Source organism: Bemisia tabaci, chromosome 2 (genome assembly GCF_918797505.1).
Source record: "Bemisia tabaci chromosome 2, PGI_BMITA_v3".
In the NCBI taxonomy this organism is placed as follows: domain Eukaryota; kingdom Metazoa; phylum Arthropoda; class Insecta; order Hemiptera; family Aleyrodidae; genus Bemisia; species Bemisia tabaci.
This window is the reverse complement of record NC_092794.1, coordinates 20775934-20797025: the sequence shown is the minus strand read 5'-3', so window position 1 is coordinate 20797025 and position 21092 is coordinate 20775934. Positions and strand designations below refer to the sequence as shown.

The 21092-nt window shown below is 43.6% G+C and overlaps 1 protein-coding gene across 1 annotated transcript in view; it reads left to right on the top strand.

The window, feature by feature from the left end:
- Samuel (SAM-motif ubiquitously expressed punctatedly localized protein) overlaps positions 1 to 21092 on the top strand; it is a 44533-nt gene that overhangs the window by 4279 nt on the left and 19162 nt on the right. The window contains exon 2 of the mRNA XM_072296894.1: positions 2087 to 2936. Coding sequence (XP_072152995.1) covers positions 2087 to 2936 — 850 coding nt within the window. The remainder of the gene's footprint in view (positions 1 to 2086; positions 2937 to 21092) is intronic.

The following is a 21092-nucleotide window of genomic DNA, read 5'->3' as shown; positions in this document are numbered from 1 at the left end:
AGGCCGGCGAGTTTAGGGCATAATTAAAGTGTCCAGTTTATAGTCGGAGGCATTATGAGCGTAACGCTGCCCGCGCTCGAGTCGAGAGTTTCTTCACTTTGAAGCACCGAAACATCTCTTAATCACGTGTCGGGCTTCGAGTTGCCAGCCTCGCCCGCGGTAACTCCGCCGCACCGGCTCACAGTGGATCGAGTCAATTAGAGAGGTTGGACATGAAATTTTTGACTAAAACTGCAAATTTTAATGTTTATTTCGTCACATTTTAGATTTCAACGGTGCTTCTTGTAGAAAATTTTACGAGGAAACTAGAGTACCTGTATAGGGAGAGTACCGACAGATCTGAAACTCCGAAAGTCCATCCGGCCTTCACCGATGCCTCCGCGACCGCGAATAAAGTTAGGGCCCAAAAGGGCAGCCAACTTATGATTTCAATTATCCAGAGCGATTTACTGATACTATTGTCACGAACCGTCCTTTATAAGCACGTGTTTGACTCAGTTTTTGCATAAATTTACTCAATTTCGCGGCAGAACGCTCATTTCTGTACATCTTGGCCATCATGGTTAGAATTGGAATCTGCCGACTGACAGTGAAATTTTGTGCGTTAGAAGTTGGTTAGAAGGGTGGCTGCACTTTCTGGCCCTAAGCCCTCCATGAAGCGACCTGTCCATACTCTCGCTGTACAGTATCTAAAGGAAACCAATAAAACCACCTTCAGAGTCTTAACAGTTTGTATAATTGGAGTTTTAGGAGTTAAAGTTTCCAACTTTTGTCCGACCTCTCATATGGACTCGATCCACTGTGCGGCTTCCCGACGTCGAATCGATTTTTCCACGCTTTTGACAACGTCCTCATGCTGCCGAGCACCCAGTTTTCAACGCTCTAATGTCTCACAAAACGTCCACTTGGGCGAGTGTTACTAATTTGGCCGCGGACCCGAAAAATTGTAGATGATACGTGTGAGTAAAATAATGGTGCTTTCTCCCCTTGACCGTTCCTTTTCACGTGAGCTCGCATTTTTACACGATCATTTCTTTTCACCGCGTTTTTCTGTTGCCCGCCCGGCCTCGTCCTCGAAATATCCGCGGTAATTGGTGCCCTGCAATAAACCGCAATTAATTTTGACTGAACCGCGGAATCCGCCTTACCTCTCTCTGAGCCGACCGCACATAATGGAAGAAAACGAGTCACGTAAGCCCTCTTAGCAGGAAAACTAGCGGTCTTTTACGTTCTTTTTGACGAAAATAAATCAGAATATGGACAAAGAGGACGATTTACGCTGCTTTAAAAATAGTCACTTTAGCCATCATAATAGATAAACTGGAGGTCAATCACATCCTTTTTGACAGACGGGCGAAAGGAGAATAATAGAGAAACAGGGAGAAAGGTGGAGGAAAGTAAGAGCAAGGAAGTAAAATATGAATTTAAATGGAGCAAGAATTTTCCGGGTCACATTCGGAGATGCTAGTGAGGTACCTCATTAGCGCGAGGGCACAGCGGTTTCGAGTATTAAATAGCAAGCAGGATCGGGCACCCCATTCTTGGTCTGCTTTTTAAAATGTGCCACCAGACAAAGGTCTCAGTTAAGGTTTAGGTAGCCTAGGTAGCTAAGGATAAAGTAGCTGTAATTTGGGGAAGACAAAAGCACTAAGAATGAAATCGTATAGAATAGAAAAAGCAAGCTTTCACTTGTAGTGCTGAAAATTCTGAGTTTTTTTCAATTCAAACAGATTGTTTTTCTTTCTTTATGTGACTTCCTGTGAAAATCCAGATTTTTAGGGGGCAATTTTTAGGGGCCACGTTGGCGCAGAGCCTTCATTTTTTAGGCGCCGCATTTGGCGCGTTGGCGCCTGTGAGATTCGAACACTGCTTACGAGAGGCCCTTTAGTTAGTCCATCATTTTCTCCCTTAGTCTATAAAAACCACTCAAATAAACCAAAAGGATCACTCCATACTCATTATGTCCTTTGTCTATCGCTTTGTCCATCAATATCAACAATCAGCCTGCTTGTTTTGTCATCTCATTCGGTATTGAAAGTGTCACGGCTAAGTTGTTCTTATTCGTTTCCCTTTTTTATCTTTGCAGTTACTTCAATTCCACCCGGAACGGATTCTCGAATCTGAGCGACCACCGATTCGCGGGCCTGAAGCAGGGGGTGGGCGGGACGGCACCCTTCGCGGGGCTCATCTCCCCGCTGAGCACGACGTCGACGTCACCGGTGCCGACGACAACGATGACGAGCTCGCCAGCGGCCAAAGAGGGGACCGACCCGGACACAAAGCGGCAGGCGGCCACCCCGTCCGACACCCAACAGCTCTTCGCCAACTTCGGCATGGGCTTCACCTCGCCAAATGTTCCTAGACCCGCGCTCTCCCTGTTCCCGTCCATCGACATGTCCTCCACCCAGATGCTCCTCAACATGGTGCGCACCGCCTCCGCGCAGAACGCCCAGCAGCTCGAGAGCTACCTCAAGGGCGCCAACAAGCGCCTCGCCGAAGCCACCAACAACCCCCTGGACCTCTCGCCGGGCGCCGCCGCCGCCCCGCCCGCCGCGGCCCCCGCCAAGAAGTCGCGGAAGCACCAACCTAGTCTCAGCGAAAGCCTCTACGGGGCGGACGCCCTCATGCCGCTGCCCATGCTCAACGCTCTCCAGAAGTCGGCCAAGGACCGGCTCGTCAGCAAGACCGGGAGCCTTTCGCCCAAGTCTAGGAGTTCGCGGAGTGGTGGTGCTGCGCCCACGACGCCGCCCTTGAGCACGGTGGCCGGGAGTCGACTCCTCTCGGCCACGGCGCCTCCGTGTCTCTCACTTTGTTCCTCCACCGATGCCGATGGTAGCTGCGCCAACGCCGCGGATCCCAACCCTGTCTCTGGCTGGTCCGTTGATGAAGTCTGCGCCTTCGTCTCTTCGATCGACATATGTGCAGAATATGTTTCGGTAAGTTTGTCTATGCTTTTTCATTCCTTCACTGAAAAAAAACTCCGGTCGTGGAAGCCGTCCTTATAGGCCAGTGGCGTGGCGTGAATTGCGATATATCGATTGTGGTGCCATTTAAACCTATGAAAAAAGATCGATTATCCGGGTGTTCGCAGCGAACACCTTAGCAATCGATTCTTTACCATAGCTTCAAATGGCGAGATATCGATAATCGATTATTCACGCCACGCCACTGTTATAGGCTGTATCGACAAACCGTGTGCGTTTCGGGCTCAGAAGCCGAAAGTTTCGGTCGTAGCACTCGGAGCAGTAGAAGTTGCGCCTCCAGCACCTGGGACTTTCGGCCCCGGAGTCCGGAACGGAGGGTATGTCTACATAGCCCGTATCTTTTTTTCAGTGTTGCTTTGTTATTCGTGTGAGGAGTAGAAATGGACCAAATCTTGTGTTTTTCATTTACAGAGGCGGATCCAGCGATTTGGCAACACCGGATCTCTTCCGTTTAAACCTTTGCTAAATAATCGATTCTTGTCGGAGCACCTGGTCCCTCCAAGAATCGATACTTTTCCATATAGGTTTGAATGGAGAAAAGGCAATGCTGCCAATTTGCTAGATCCGCCATTGTTCATTTCATATGCTGAAAAAACCCAATGAGTAGATTTCCACGTGATTTATTCCGTATTTTTGGAGCCAAAATCCCGTGCAAGCCAAGCCAAGCTAAGCGCACAAGCCCGTACCGCGTACCAAGGGCTGAAATGGCGTCATTTTCGAGGTTCAGGTTGTATACAGGAGGACTCAGAAGAAAAGAAGAAAGGAAGAGGAAAGCGAGGAAGAGAGAGAAAAGTAATAGCTCCTGACCTACACAGGAAGCCATGCAGCAATTTGTCGAGATTATCCTCGGTCGCCTTGGCAAAATGAAATTGAGCGATTTACACAATTTATACCAGGAGATTGGCCATTGGTCGGTCTCGAGTCCTCGGGCGGATTGAGCTGCGTGATTGGCCCGCCACTGCATCGCATCACCGTGCCTCGAAGTGTCACGCGCTACCCCGGTTTAGGGCGGCTCCTGCTGTTGGGACAAGATTATAGCTACGATCAGGGTTGCAAGAATCAGGGAAAACCTGGAAAAGTCAGGGAATTTGGAAGCAACCTGGAAAGTTAGGGAAAAGTCGGGGAATTTTGCTCCTATTCGGAAAAAATTCTAAAGTCTGCGTCTCAACAGCTGAAACCTCAATTGCGCGTTAGCATCGCACGTTAGTGTTGCCGAGTTTTCGGGAATTTTTTTTTTTGGAGCGAGTGCCGTGGCCGTGAGTATGAATCCGCGCTTTGGGAGCTAGTTCAACTTGCGAGGATCTAAATATTAACACCTATATATTTTCTTTATTAGTTTTTTTGCCTCTGTCTTCTAATTTTTCTTATCCAGCATAGCACAATTTGCAATATTTCCGGACAGCATGTACCTAAGTTGACGTTTCGGGCTATTTAAAAGTTTCAACCTCATGAAAACAATTGCGTTACTTCAAAGTTTGCATCGCTGTTTTCAAATTAACCCTTTTCTTTTCTCTTTGTAAGAATTCGAGGAAGTGTGAGGGAATTTTAGCGCTAGATGATCTCAATAAACCAGAGAAAGTCAGAGAATTTTGAATTTTGATTGAACTTGCAACTCAAAGATTGAGTGCAATTTGAGTGGCTTAGGAACCGAAAAAGTTGCATCTCGCATTTTAGTTTAGCGTGATGTCCGAAGGAAGTGTGACTTTCCTTGTAATCTTCACGTTTTAATGACGATCCCAACGAAACGTGTCGTTATTTTTATTCGATTCTTCCCGTTGAAAACAATTTTGATAATGAAATTGAGATAAGTTGCAAAAGTTAGAATGTAACCCCACTCTTGCGTTTATGTCTGAATAACTAAAAACGGAAGCGAGAAATCAAGTTCGCCTTCAACTCGATGGATGCAATTTGAACGTCTCGAGAGTTGGAATAATTTTCGTTGCCGAAATCGGGCTCCACGTGAAATTTTAAGTAGGAAACATGTATCAGAATGCTTTAATACGTACCTCTGAAAGTCCATTCCGAGGAAAGTGGGGATGAAAAGAGATTTGAGACGTTTTTTGCAAAATTGACCCTTGGTGCCGAAGGCCCTCATCATGCGCAATTTTACAATGTTTTTCGAAAAGTAACGATTCCTGCATGATTTCAAACAGATTTGGTTTTGATATCAATGAAATTCAGTTGAAACAATTGGATGTCACGCCTTTTGCGAGTTAAAGTGAGGAAATTCAAAACCTGCAAGTGCCATCAGGTGTTGCGAGGAGTGTCTCTTTTTATGATGTTCCTCCCTGTAAAAGAACCTAAAAGTCTCATCCTGAGCTTTAGGTACATCTGGCAAGTTCCTCAAAAATTTGGCATTTTTTCATCGTAATGATTTGTTACCCTCAGCTTGCTGGATTTCCGTTAAATTAAAAAGAACACAGGCGCCCAATCTTCGCCAGAACGCTTGATGGCGCTGAGGTAGATTTTTGAGGTAGGTTTTTGAATTTCCACTCTTTAGTTGATTTGGATAATTTTCGATACGTTCAAAGTATGTTTGCAAAATTGAAGATAAATTCCTCCCAGACCACATGATTTTCACCTAATCCAATGATTCACAGCAATCGAATGCAGAGAGAGCATCTCTCAAACAACAGCGGCTCTACACCCGTTGTCTGATGATGAAAGTAATGGGTTCGGTTCGAGGATCTCGGAATCACGTTCTATGTCACTTCTCGTCGGTCCTATGACGTAAGGGCACATCTCAATTTTCACGTGGGCCCTGTTTTACCTATAAATCCACGCTTTCCGGGGCTCATGCAGAGATCGAGGAACGCCCTTACGTCAAAAGAGTGACGTTCTCTCTCGCCGTGCGCTCGATATCCGCGACGAGAACTTGGCCAGGAGCTGTCGTGGCTTCGATATAAGCGTGAAAATCATAAGAGGGGCTTAGGTAAGCCAGTGATTTATGAATCATGATCCGGAGCACTTAGCTTTTACCATTTACCATACAGCTACCAGGTTGGAGAGTTTCACGTAGTTGTCGTGTTACACTTCTGCGTAATAAGGTCACCTGGTCGTTATGCTCAATGTGCTCCGCGCAGTTCGCGCCGGAGTCTCGCAGTGTGAGAGATGAGAGCTTCCATGACATATGAAGGAGCCGGAGCCAGGGGGGCTTAATTGCACTTCAACGTTGCATACGCTCCTGCGATAATTTATTCAATCGTGACCCTAAGAACTGTTACAAACTCTTAAAATTTTTCTGCAAGTTTTCTTTGCGATTCGAAAAGAGTGGAAATTCCCATATCGGTAAGCACCATCGGGCGATGCCGAGATTTTGAATCGTGTTTCTGATTAAAGAGTTCGTTGGAATAAGGGCGTATAAGATTTTCAGTGCTGCTAAGACCGTGCAAATTAGTGCATCGTTTCCAGTTGAACCAGTGGCGTGGCGTGCTTTGCGATATATCGACTGATCGGCCATTTAAACCTATGAAAAAGGATCGATAAACGGGGTGTTCGCAGCGAACACCTTAATAATCGATTATTTACCATGGGTTAAAATGACATAACAATCGATATATCGCAATTCACGCCACGCCACTGAGTTGAACAGTTCGAATGCCCTGCTAGGACTTTTTTCTGAAAAAAGTCTTATAGGTGATTTATTTTTCTGTAAAAATAATTAGCATGTATGTGTAACTTGGTTCGCTGCGCAAATTGTATACAAAGTTGCACAATCTTAGCAGCATTGCAAGTCTTACATGCCCTTGCCCACGCCGTATGAGCATTCGAGAGTGGCCGAATTTCCTTAGATAAAATGTTCATCTTTCAGGAAAGTTATGAATATTTTCTCTTGAAAGTTTCAGGACTTTTCGGTGGAATTGCGGCTAAAATTATCTGAAAAATTGGAAGAAAAATATTCATACGTTTACCAGGAAATTCTTGTTTTATCGAAGACAATTCGGCAACTCCTGAGGGTTCATACGGCGTTTTTTCTTATGCACAGCAGTATGGGTATGGATGGGGAACTTCCGTACGCTAAACCGCAACCGCGCGTTTGCTTGTCTAGTCCGAACAGAGCGTGCACCTCCGGAGGCAGAGAAGCACGCAGATGGTCAAGAGGCCAGCTTAGCATTAGTAATTTCGGCAAGTCATTAAATCTCCCTTGACATCTTGATCTTTCCGAACGCACTCGAACATGAAAATAGCCAACAATGGCGCCCGGCGTGGATTCGTTGTTCTACGAGAGCGACTTTCTCGCGCGAACTTTGTTATTCTACGGACCAGTCCGTGGCCTAAACTTCAAACGTAACGACGGTGAATTCGCAAGTTTAATCTGCTGCATCACCCGCCTGATGTCGCCCTCGATGTGAACTCGCCGCTCCTCGCCTCAATGGATGAGGTGCGGACTTAATTTGTTCAACGTCTGTCAAGCGTTGTCGCGACTCCCGCGTAGAAGACCTTTACTGCCGTCCTAGGAAAAACGCCGTATAAGCCATCAGGCGTTGCCAATTTTCCTCGATAAAATACGAATTTCCTGGTAAACTTATGAATGTTTTTCTTCCAATTTTTCAGGGAATATTCTTTGTATTTTTATCTTAAGCTCCTGAAAATTTCAAGGAAAAATATTCATAACTTTCCTCATATACGAACATTTTATCAAAGGAAATTTGGCAACTCTCGAATGTTTGTACGGCGTTCTTCCTTAGCACGGCAGTACTGCTGTCCGAAGAAAAAGCACCGGATGAACTTCCAGAGTTGCCGAATTTCCTCCGATAAATTTTTATTTTTGTAAAGCTGGGATTATTTCCCTTGAAATTCTCAGAAATTTTAGGTGAAATTACGAGCCGAATCATTTGAAAAATTGGCGGGAAAATACTGACAAATTTTCCGGGAAATTCGTGATTTATCAAATGGAATTTGGCAACCCCGGAAGGTTAATACGGTGTTTTTTCCTTAGCACGGCTGACTGTTCGACGTACCTACGAAAATTTCGACGGACGTGAGCCAAGTTTGGCGAGCTCGCGGACAAGCTGACGCAGGAAGGTCGACATTTCTCTATTGTCCGAGGGTTGCCGTTGCCTTCCACTACCATCGCCGTCTCTGTGAATAGCTCAATTCTTTCCTTCCATTTTCCGTCTTTGTTCGGTTACGGCACGTCAACGTGAAACATTCGTGCGCGGCGCTTCCACCGCACGACCGCGACGCGACGCGACGAGGCGCGTTTGGATCCCGCGCGGGTCTACATTCGGATCATTAATTTGCTTCGGCGAAATCGCCGCGGTGAAAAGTGCGCTAGGGAACGCACGCCACGTCATAAAATCGTCACCTTCCGGCCGAGTGTCACGCAACGTTCCGAAATTTCTGCCGCCATTTTATTTTTTGACAGAAAGTGTTGAATTTTTAAATTCGAATTTTCATTCCCGGAGAATTTGCTTGCCATGAATTTGTTCGTTTTCATCAACAGCAGACGTTCACCAGTGGCGTGGCGTGAGTAATCGATCATCGATATCTCGCCATTTGAAGCTATGGTAAAGAATCGATTACTAAGTGTTCGCTGCGAACACCCTGATAATCGATCTTTTTTCATAGGTTTAAATGGCATAACAATCGATATATCGCAATTCACGCCACGCCACTGACGTTCACACTTGTTTCCGGCTATGACTGCAAAGTTGTTCAAATTCAAATTTCGCGCCTCAGCTCCAGCGGTAGGAGCCGAAAGCCAAGCTCTGGCCATAAGGGTCAAGAAGAGCCTACCTAGTTACCTACCCTCCGGCCAAAGTATCCCAAGCGCCAAGCGACGTTTAAAAATTTCCGCCACCATTTTATTTTTTGTCATGGAATTCGTTCTACGAAGCTGTGTGAAAATTTTACTGAATTTTCCTCGTGCTGCCGATAAAATTTGGTGAAATTTTCAAACAGATTCAACCCAAAATTTCTCTGTAAAGACATAAAATTGCGGCAGAAATGTTGAAACGTCGCATGGCGCTTGTGACATTTTGGCCGGAAGGTGGCGAAATATGTTAAATGCTGCCTTGCGTATGCTCAGCCTAGTTTTGCACGACTGCAATAAGATTCTGAATTTACTTAGCTCCGATACACTATTTTTATTAATTTTTTCCACTATCAGAGGAGTTTAACGAAATAACTCTTAACCATCGCATCCTCGCCTTTCCGTTAGATAAAAGCACCTTTGTCCAAATGTTCATCATCCATGCCTTACGCAAAGGCCATAGATGGCACATATAGATTTATATTAATGTTCTGTGACTCCTACCTAGCACAGAACTATGTTCAGTGTCCGCATGTTCCTTTGTAGCATTACGTATAAGTAAATGAAGCTACCACCCGCGCTACCGGCATACAAAACTCACGGGACACAAAGTAAGCGAGTTGACCCGAGGAAGGAATACTGACAAACGCTGCCTCAAAAGAGGGGCTCTCGCTCCGGAATAAAATAATACAATTGTAAAGCGTTGAAAGCTCAAGATCGATGATGTTCCGGAGCAAATACCCGCCACCGGCGGAGCTGGGGTTCCGGTCGGTCCGGAGTCCGTAGATCGTGTGCAGCGCCTGGTAATAGAGCTGTAAGTGTTACAAGATACGAGAACCGTGATTTATGGTTCATTTAATTGAATCGCTGCGCATGCGCTCTCGGTCTCCCGTTCGGAACTGAACCGCCGACCGATGCGCCTCGGCATCCTCCCACAAACCCACTCCGCCTTTTACTTACACCCCTCCTCCTCGAAAAAAGCGTGTTTAGGATAGTTACCTACCTACTTGCTCCGGGTTCACTGAAGCGAGCCTGCCTGCGCAGCGTGCCTAGTGGCCCGCGTCCCCTGAGGGACGCATATTCCTGTACCCTGCATGAAACGTGAAAAAGCTTGCCTGTTCTAATGCCCCCCAGCCGCCGCCGATCTCGCCACAGAATAATAACCGACTGGGGAGCCGAGTAGGGGTCTCTCCCATAGGAACGTTTATGGTTCACTGGAAAAAAAAAAAAAAAAAAAAAAAAAAAAAAAAAAAAAACACATTGGATCTAGAGTCTAGACTCTTGAAAACATCGACAAGAAAATGTACTCTTGATTCAATCAGAATCTAGCTTAAATCAAGAACCAAGCCTCTTAATTTAAGCGGATTCCGTTTTGATTCAAGCAGAAATCAGATTGAATCAAGAGTATTTTTTCTTGTCAATGTTCTCAAGAGTCTGGACTCTAGATCCAATGTGTTTTTTTTTTCCAGTGTTGCTTTTTCGAGGCGAACTTCGAACCGTTTCAACGCAAAATTTGAAACAGCAGGCAGAGTGAAAACGTGGAACCCCAAGTGGTGGCGATCCTTTAATGTTGGCAACGATGTTTTCCCTCCATTGAAATGTATGTAAAACAATCAATTCTTGATGGAGGCAACTTGTCGAACCTAAATTCGATTTTTTTTTCTATGGATTTTAATGGAGAAAAAACATCGTTGCCAACCTGCAAAATCGCCACTGCGGAACCCAAAAGGAGCCGGTAAAAGGAGGGCTCGGGGATTTCAAGAATCGGAGTTAGGATGGCCGACTTTTGCCCTTCGTAACTATTTTATCAGCGGAAAGCTCCGTGACTGAAGTCGCGGCTTTGCCATAAATTACACTTTTAAATCCTTTTACGATCATCTAGCTCACAGTTAAACATTTTGAATAAGTGGACGCGATTCTAACAAAAGTTGTTATCGAATCAACACACAATTCCTCGGTAGACACGGTCTGACTTATCTGTGGAGGATGATACCACTATTCGACCACGTAAGAGCTCGTTTTGCCTACACTAAAAATTGAAGGCAAACTGACATGGCGTTGATGTAGTCTACTCTCGTTTTGGAAAAAGCTATTTTTCGTCTCTGTTCTGAGTATCTGCATAGGATTTCGCGATGATTTCACTGTTTCGCACTATTATCTCATATCTTTTTCCCCCTTTTCCTCTTTCTCTTATCTCCTCCTTCATTCTCATTTCTGCTTCCTTTTTCTTTTTTCTGTTTTGCATTTTCTTCCTGCGCATTGTCTTTCCCTTCTTTTTCTCTTTACTTCATCTTCTTCTTCTTTCTCTCTCGTTCTCCTTCTCTTGTACTTTTTATTCTTCCTTTTTCGTTCCTCTCCATTCTCCTTTCTTCTTTTCCTCTGCCTTCTCATTTCTCCTTCTTTTTCTATTTTCCACCTCTCTTTTCTCTTTTCACCGTTTTCTTTTCGTACGGGAAATAAAAAAAAAAAATCAGTCTAATGGTAAGCAGGGCAAGAGGAGCACTTACTTTCGTGAACGATTATTGGTAAACGGTAAATGTGCTGAAATCCAAATTCGAACCGAAACCTCACGCGACCGAGAGGCACACTATTAACAAAGTTGAATCAGTTGACGTGATTTTAAAAAACAGTTTTCGGGTTTATTACTAATTCGCCGACAAAGACTGTCTAAATATTACACGGGGGATGACTACGCCCTTACCTGGCTTTGGTTGCTCCATCAACAAGCGACCTCTAGTAACTCGACTGCTTCACCAGTCCGCTTTTTTTCACTAGTGTTTGGAGCAACCTTTCTCCTTTCTCCCATCTAATCTCTAATCTCTACGTCTCGTCTTCTAACGTGCAGGAATAAACGGGATGCCGGATGCTGTCACATTGTTTACGGAAAGTCTTGCTTCCTCCCGAAATCAAACCCCCACTAAGTTAACTTTGTTGTCAAATTTTGATTTCTTTCCTTATGCATCATCGAATTTTTCACGAAACGCGGAATTTATTCGCACCTCGTTGGAAGATTTTTTCAGGTCAGAGTCAAGTTTTACCCTTTCTCTGTCTGGATTTCTAATACAAAACACGGGCAATTTCATCACAGCTCGAATTATTCATCCTCGCAATTAATGCGGAGCTTTTCTCGTATCTCCTTACTTCATTACCTGTATAGCTGCGTCATTTAAGGCTGAAAGTATCCCTTGAAGTCACGTGGTAGCTTCTGAGACCGTTCTAACTGTTCTCATGGAGCTACGAAAAAAAGAAGGTTCCTTTTACGGTGGACAGAATGAAATTTTGATGTGAAAACTTATTTCCTGGTGATGGTTACTTTTTTCTAATTCTGCCTGTTGAATCATTCAAATTGAGTCAGTAATCCTCTCCCCCCTTTTTTCTTTTGTTTTGAAAAATCAATAAAAACCAACAGGGGGAGAGGTGCATAAGACGCGTTCACTCGTGTTGGACACATTTTTTGCGAAAGTCCTGTCAACACTACTAGAAAAAGTTCACGGAACTTTGCGCGAAAGTTGAGTTCCGTAAACCTATCTCTGTGTGGACAAGGCCTTTATAAGAAATTAACGAGAAAATTATGAAAGAACAAAGATAAATGTGGTTTAATAATCTTAACTTCCGCCTCTGCCGTGCCGCGCTGACCGCACTCTGTTTGGCGCAATGCGTGAAGTATTCCTGCAGTCTTGTAGGCGCTATGCGTTTCCCGTCGATCGCTGCTGCCGCACTGTTTTTGACGCAATGCGTGAAGTATTCATGCAGTCTAGTAGGCGCTATGCGTTTCACGTCGTTCGCTGCTGGCCGCACTGTATTTGACGCAATGCGTGAAGTATTCATTTAGTTATGTGGGCGCTAATACATGCGTTACATGCCGACCGCCTCGCCGAGGGCTTCTCTTTTCATTTCAAGTCCTCGTTATCATTGCTCTCTGCGCCGCGCCGTTCCAGGCCAAATTACGTGTTTGATTTTTCTTTTAACTCGACTAATTAAAGGTGCTGTCTCTTGTATCACCGAAAGAAAAGGTGCTGTCTCTTGTATCACCGAAAGACGACAAAATATACTCCCAGGAAATGAGAGGTTTTGTCGTCTTTTCTCGTTTGTAATTTTTTTCTGAATCCGAATCTTTTTTTATACCCACGTTTAAAAAAATTGTAAAATTTGTCGCCATGGGCCGCGGCCCATGTAGCCACCCCCTAAAGCCGACCCGGGAGGGGAGGGGGGGGGTTGCGGACCATTTTAATTGATACCCTCCCAAATTATTGTAAAAAGAATCCCTACAAATTACAAAACCAAATCTTTTGGGGACTTAAGGCCCCTGAGGCCCTAATTTTCTTTTCAACTTATAATGGAAGTCCATCTCAATTAAAATTGATTGAAAAACTTTCTCCATAAATCATAGCTTGTTCTCGCACTCATCATAATTCATTATTACGACGCCCTCTCAAAATGCGCCTTTTCACGCTTATCATTTCAATTTCCCCGGTATTGATAATTCTATTAATATATCATACATCATATTGTCACATAGATGCTGTAAGCCATGTCACACGTGATGAAAAAAAGGAAATTTGAATTAGATCTTGTTATAACAGAACGTAGGTATTCACTTTGAAGTTGATGACGTTTATGCGTGGCATCATTCTTCGTTGGAGTAAAAAGTAAAATAATAAGCAAATGAGGGGGGTCGGAGGGGTGATCCAGTTACCGAACGGGAATTCACTGCTCGTTAATGGACACTATTCTGCTAAAGCCTACAGGAGATACTGGCTCGGGCATAAAGCTGAATTTATGCACACTCGTAATAGAACAATCTTTATGGACGCATCAGGAGGTGCTAAAAACTTGGTTACAATTAGTGGCAATTGCTGGCAACATAACGATGTTAGCGCACCGGCTAATAAATGAGGTTCATGCAATCATAATTAATAAGTTAATCAGAACGTCAGTGACGAGAAACACAGACACGCTTGTCTATTATTGACAGGTTATTGAGAAAAGAAACACACCGGTTTAGTGAATGGTTTAACTACTTCAACAAATGCACTCCCCGTTCACTTGATTCTCTTGCACCGTCAATTATAAAGGATATTACTTCTGCCGCGCTAAGGAAGAACGCCGTATGAGCCTCCAGTCGTTGCCAAATTTCCCTCACTAAAACTCGAATTTTCAAGGAGACTTTGAGATATTTTTCTTTCGCTTTTTTAGAGAATTTCATTTGAATTTAACTCTAAAGTAGGTGGAAATGTCAAGGAAAAATACTCATAATTTTTATCAAAATAAAGTTGTTTAAGAGGGGAAATTTGGCAACTCCCGAAGGCTCATATGGCGTTTTTCCTTAGCACGGTAGACTTCCTCGCTGACCGAAGCTCTGTGTTGGGCTCTTGCTCTGCAGTGTCCAGGCTGTGAACTTAACGTCCTGAGCTTCAGAGTGGGAGGTTTTTACCGCGTTATAACTGAAATGTGGATAAAATGAGGAGAGGGGAGATGGTAGCGATTATTAATTATACCTTACATAACGAAAACGCCCTCGGGGAACCAATCTTATGCTGCAGTGTGCCAATCAGAGAACGCCAACGCTCATGATTCCTAATTGCCGATGCTCGGTAAATGTATTGACTACAAAATTATTTAAAGGCTCAATTAGACAGCTGTAGCTTTCTTTCAGGTGGGCAGTAGTAGTAGTAATATCTCGCGTGGTCCCATTGTTCCTCTTAAACGTATTTGCTTCGTATATTGTAATTTAAGATGTTCCTGAGGGGGTGGGTGGGGTAGGGGTGAGGTAGGGTGGCGGGACCTTCGAATTTTTACCGGCGCAGTTTCAAGAGTGATGGAGACAGACAGCAGCAGTAACTAACCGCGACTCTGAATACTCAGTACTCACCTGTCTCTTCTGATGATGTCATCGTATTCCCTTAAAAAAGATGACTTTTTTTATTAAATTCGAACTCGGAAAGCGTTCGTTTATTCACGAGGTTCAGACTTGTATATTTTTTAATTTGGCCAATTCTAAAATATTTCTTCCTCTCCCCTCCCCCGTCTCCTCCCCTTCCCACCCTGAGTCTTCTTTTGACTCCATCAGATTTAAAAACCTTTCTCTAAATGAAGAAGTTTGCCACACTCGGAAACAACAGATCATTTTATCCAGCCGCGACGCACAATGGGATCGAGTCAATCAGAGCTGTCGCACTTGAAATGTTTGACTAAAACTGCAAATTTTGATGTTTATTTCTTCACATTTTAAATTTCAATGGGTGTTCTGGGAAGGAAAGTTCACAAGAAAACCAATGGAACCTTTTTAGAACCTCAAAGTTTTGTCTAAATGGAGTTATAAGCGTTTAAAATTTCCATATTTTGTCCGACCTCTCCTATTGACTCGATCCACCGTGCGACGAGTCAAGTTCAAGTTGACCGCGCGGATAGGGTGAGTGCCAAAGCGAAAGGGCAACTGGGTGTCACTGAGCGCGATGACGCGCAACCAGTTACTCCCAAAGGTTGATCGAGAACTGGTATCCGTCGGAGGATGGAGTCGGGATTTACATAATTTAAAGACAAATGTGAATCAGTAGCGTGGCGTGAATTTCGATATATCGATTGTTATGCCATTTAAACCTATGGTAAAGAATCGATTATAAAGGCGTTCGCTGCGAACACCCTGTTTATCGATCCTTTTCCATAGGTTTAAATGGCATAACAATCGATATATCGCAAAGCACGCCACGCCACTGATGCGAATACGGCGTGCTTTGACCGATGAACTCGTCAAGGGGCATCGACGTGTGACTCGGACACCGAAATTGACTTCTTCTGTCTCAGAGCCTCAGCATGGCGACAGCAACGGGATAAGGTCGATGATATTTCGGAGGCTTAGCGAGGCTCTTCAATCTACTGAATTGGAAGAATACGGCATTCTTCGAGGCCTATTTGATCGGAATCTTTGACTTCCTCGGCGAGGAATCGAAGCGCCCCAATCTCACTAAATATACAGTGCTAAGGAAGAACGCCGTATGTGCCTTCGGACGTTGCCAAAGCTCCTTTGATGAAACACGAATTTTATCAGCACGGAAAAAATGGATCGCTGATAACAATTAAATTGTTCAAAATTATGTCCGATATGTTTCAAATGTACATTTTACAATAGTGGAAAGCTATTATTGAACCATACGGGTGGTTAAATTAGATTTTTTTTTATTGTAAGATGATTGATTTTTTAACTACAAAATTGTTAAATCAGCTATTTCATTTTTCCGTGAGGGATGGCACATGGACTGAAACTTTGATTGGATGAAATTAGAAAAACAAGAGGGGTTGTGGGGGATCTCTCCCCAGCGAAGGAGAAATGTTTGAATTAGGTATATACCTCTCGAACGCAATTTTCGGCGTAAAAACGTAAACACGCATTTTAATTTAAAAAAAAAAAACCCTTAGAATTTTGGAAGCGGACCGAACTCCCTTACCCAATTCCCGCGCCACCACCGAATTTGATAAGGAGCTAACGTATATTCTTCTCCAATTGTTCGGAAAATTACATTCGCAATTTGACGTAAAGTATAGGAAAATTTCAAAGGAAAGTGTTCACAATTTTCTCCAGAAATAAATGTCTTATTGAGGGGAAATTTGGCAGCAGTCGAATGTTCGTTCTTCCTTAGCGCGGCAGAGAAATGTCGTTCGGTTTTATGTCCGTCGATTTCAAGAGCAGCCGTGGGTTGCCTCCCAACGAATCCACCACGATCAGTGTTGCAATTTTTCGCATGAAATTTGACGATTACGCACCGCTAACCGAAGGGAAAATTACGCGGTTTTCACGTTCCAATGCGGCAACGTTCGCAGGATGGACGAATCAAATACAATTAATTCGTCTGGTTTACAGATTCTGGTTTTAAATACAAGGTCATCGGGTTTTCTTTGACTTACTGTATCATCAGAACACGTGCATCCGCGATCTAAATTCACCCGCCACATTGATTCACCGACGCGATCGAAAATCGATGTTTAGCTAAGAGCAGAAGAAAGTAGTTCAATTGTTACCTACTGCGGGGGTGACTCATATTCACACTGAGGAAATTCATCATTATATAGAGTATCAAAAATTCCAATTTTTCCTTCCAGTTTGACGGCTATTTTTGTGATTATGTCACCAAGTTACACTAAGACCAAAATGAATGCATACATATCAGTAGTGGGTGCCTTTTGGCTCTGGGGTACTGATAGAATGACTTACAGATTACTGTCACTGACTCTGACTTCACCTAAGTTTTCATCCAATCGCAGCCCGCAGAGAGCCTTCACACTTGGATGATGCAAACATTCGATATTATACTTCATGAGCTGTACTTGATGTAGATCTCCGAAGCTCTCAAATCCTCTTCCTTTCTTCTTTGCCATTTTCAAAACAGCCAATTTATCTTGGTGACTTCCCATCTCCGACACTACTTCTCTCAAATTTGTTGAAACTTCTTGCCGGCCCCAGGGCCGGATCTACTTACTTGCCGCCCATGGGCCGCCTGTATTTTGCCGTCCCCTTCTCATTCGTTTTGAAACATCAATAAAAACCGTCAAGTGATGTGCCGGAAGGAAAGAGGCGTATAAGACGCGTTTACTCGTGTTAGACACATTTTTTGCGAAAGTCCTATCAACACTACTAGCAAAAGTTCACGGAACTTGGCGCGAAAGTTAAGTTCCGTAAACCTATCTCTGTATGGACAAGGCCCTTCATTTATAAGAGATGAACCAAACAATTATGAAAGAACAAACATAAATGTGGTTTAATAATTTTAACTTCCGCCGCCGCGCTGCGCTGACCGCACTGTGTTTGACGCAATGCGTGCGAAGTATTCCATGCGCTATGCGTTTCGGGCCGACCGCTGCTGCACGCACTGTGTTTGACGCAATGCGTGAAATATTCATGCAGTCTTGTAGGCGCTATGCGTTTCACGCTGTCCGCTGCTGACCGCAGAGACCGCACTGTCTTTGGCGCAATGCGTGAAGTATTCATGTAGTCTTGTAGGCGCTAATATGTGTTACATGCCGACCGCCGCGCCGAGGGTTTCTCCTTTTCATCTCACGTTCTCGTCATCATTGCTCTCTGCGCCGCGCCGTTCCAGGCCAAATTACGTGTTTGATTTCTCTTTTAAATCAACTAATTAAAGGTGCTGTCCCTTGTATCACCGAAAGACGACAAATTATACTCTCAGGAAATGAGAGATTTTGTCACCTTTTCTCGTTCGTAATTTCTTTTTCTGAATCCGATTTATTTCTTTACACCTACATTTAAAAAAATTGCAAAATTTGCCGCCCCCTAAATTTGCCGCCATGGGCCGCGGCCTATGTGGCCACTGGCCACCCCCTTAATCCGGCCCTGGCCCGCCCAGTGGCGATTCTCGAAAGTTGGTAACACAATTTTTCCTCCCTTTGAATGTATGTAAAACAATCGATTTTGAGTGAGGCAAGCTGCCTTTCCAAGAATCGATTATTTTACATACATTTAAATGGAGTTCAAAATATTATCATTCGTGAGAAAAATTTATGTCGAATATAATTAGATTTTCCGTTAATTTCAACGCCTGTGTTGGGCCTGTTAACATGCACGTTTTCCGAATATCGAAGAGTTAGCTCACTGGAAAAAAACACATCGGATTTAGAGTCCAGACTCTTAAAAACATCGACAGGAAAAAGTACTCTTGATTCAATCAGAATCTAGCTTAACTCAAGAACCAAGCCTCTTAATTTAAGCGGATTTCGTTTTGATTCAAGCAAAAATCCGATTGAATCAAGAGTATTTTTTCTTGTCAATGTTTTCAAGAGTCTGGACTCTAGATCCAATGTGTTTTTTTTTTCCAGTGGGCCCGATGACTCAACCCTCAATCTGGAGGACCAGCGTTTCGTTTGATTTCGTAGTGGTTTCTCTTATAGAGGCTGTTGCCACCAAAGGTAAAAGTCCTGTCTGCTCTACCTATGTAGTCGGTAGGTGACAAGTTACTCGAGAGGCATATCTGATGGGCATTCTCCTATCCGCCACCCTGGTGACGCGCTCTCCTCGGATAACAAGCTCCTCCAAGAGATTTTTATGACTTCGCGAACACAATTTTTAAGATGCAACACGATCTTCTACTCTGCATATAGGTTGTAACCCTTTGAACTAGAGCGGCAGATGTATCTTATTCTTATTCTTGTACTCTCATTAACGGTTTCTGAATAATTATGCTAATACGCGAGCTGAAGATAAGAGTGAAATGTGAAATCTCTCGCATTTAAAGACCTCGCATGGAATTAAATCATAGAGAGGTATTTACATTAATCACTCAAGCCTAAAGTCAGCTTACCAGACTCGTTCTGAATCAATCAAATATTATCGAACCGGTTCCTCTGTTCGAGTGCATCTGCACTACGGAAGTATCTCGTCAATTTTTCTGTTTAGTGAAAAAAATCCAGCCGCAGTCGTTGCCAATCTTACCATATCCAAGATGAGTCTTTTCGAAATGACCACACTATTGGCCGAAAATAATACTAAAATGTGAAAATAATAAATTTCTAAAAAGAGCCAGGTACAGTATGCAAATGAAACCACAATTCAAGTCATTTTGTAACTACATCTGCTTACAACGTCTATCATTTTTGGGCTCCAAGAGCTCCATGAAGTGTAAGATGGAGGAGCCAATCAAAAGTGCTCCTTTTATGGCAATACTCCTTTCTATCAGTTATTTTAATCCAAGGTAATTTACACCAAGGAATCCGAATTTCATGGTCTTGGAGCTCCCTTGCGACCTTCTTGGGGAAGTTCAGGGGGGCTAATACTATTTTTTTTTTTTTTTTGAAATCCCAAGGAATACATTTAGGAGACCAAGAAACGCCTAAAACGATTTTGAAATTTTTCACACCCATCCCTCGCCTCATGCAATGATCATGAATCGCCACTGCATATAGGTCACGATGCGTAACAATTTACGCTTACTCGAGACAAGCACAAAAAATAGCCGTTTACTGGACGAGAAGAGGGTACCCTAACGCCATGTCAATTTGCCGTCAATCTTTAGAGTAGGCAACATGGGCTCCCACGTGGTCGAATGGTGGTATCACGGCAAACGTCCCGCTTTTTCATAAAACACTGAAAATATCCTTTTACCGAACGTAGAGCGTAGATACTGACGCAGTAGCTGTTCTCCTACAATTGTTAGGATAGACAACACAAGCTCCCACGTGGTCGAACAGTGGTATCATCGAGAAACATCACGCTTACTCGGAATGCATACAAAAAATGGCTTTTTACGGGGCGAGGAGAGGTGATTCTAACGCAGTAGCAGTTCTCCTACGATTTTTAGGATAGGCAACACAAGCTCCTACGTGGTCGAATAGTGGTATCATCGAGAAATAACACGATCTCTGAAAATACGTGAAAAAAAATAGCTTTTCACGGAACAGGGAAAGGTGACTTTCATGTCATATCAGTTCACCTTCAATTTTTAGTGTAGGCAACACGAGCATTCACGAATTGACGGGGTCCCCTTCCCTGGTTCGATAACGTTTGAAGTAGGCGTTAAAGTCTCCGCGGCCATTACTGCCGTGCTAAGGAAGAACGCCATATGAACATTAGAGAGTTGCCAAATCTCCTTCAATAAGATGTTTATTTTTTAGGAAAGTTATGAATATTTTTCCTTTAAATTTTCGGAATCTTTAGGTAAAATTCCGAACTAAATTATCTGAAACATTGGAAGGAAAGTATTCATAAGTTTACCAGAAGTTCGTGGTTCATAAAAGGAAATTTGGCAACGCCTGAAAGTTCATACGGCGTTCTTCCTTAGCTCGGCAGAGTAGAGGAGGTAATTCACGTCCCCATGTCTTCTATCCGTCCGCTCTCTCACGTCCCGAATCAATCTTCGGGTCCAGTATGCCGTGGCGTGCTCTGCGGTCCATTGAGCCTACCACTTATCGAACTGGCCTGTCAATCGTCGCTTTCATAAATGTGATATGATTTTCTCGCGGATTTAGTAACGTCATAACCAGAGCGCTTTTTTCCCACACCCAGGTAGAGTCACAATTGATAACGCTAAAATTCAATGCGCCCGTTGCACAACTTAAACCAGACCTAAAGAGTTTAATAAAAACCAAAACCACCAGGGAAACTTTTTCGTTTATTCAAGACAGACTGTGATTCTTGAAAACTACTTATATTTTTCTAAATTTTAGACGAATTTTAAAATGTTCAACCTAAAAATATTAATGTTAATTCATGTCTGTGTGTCAAGAGACATACGCGCTAATTCGGTATTTTCATTGGAACTCGCCAAGTCGCCGTTGACTTTAAGGCTCCTTACTGATCGACCAATCCCACTGATTTTGACGTTCTCTTCGGTTTACGGTTCATGGCA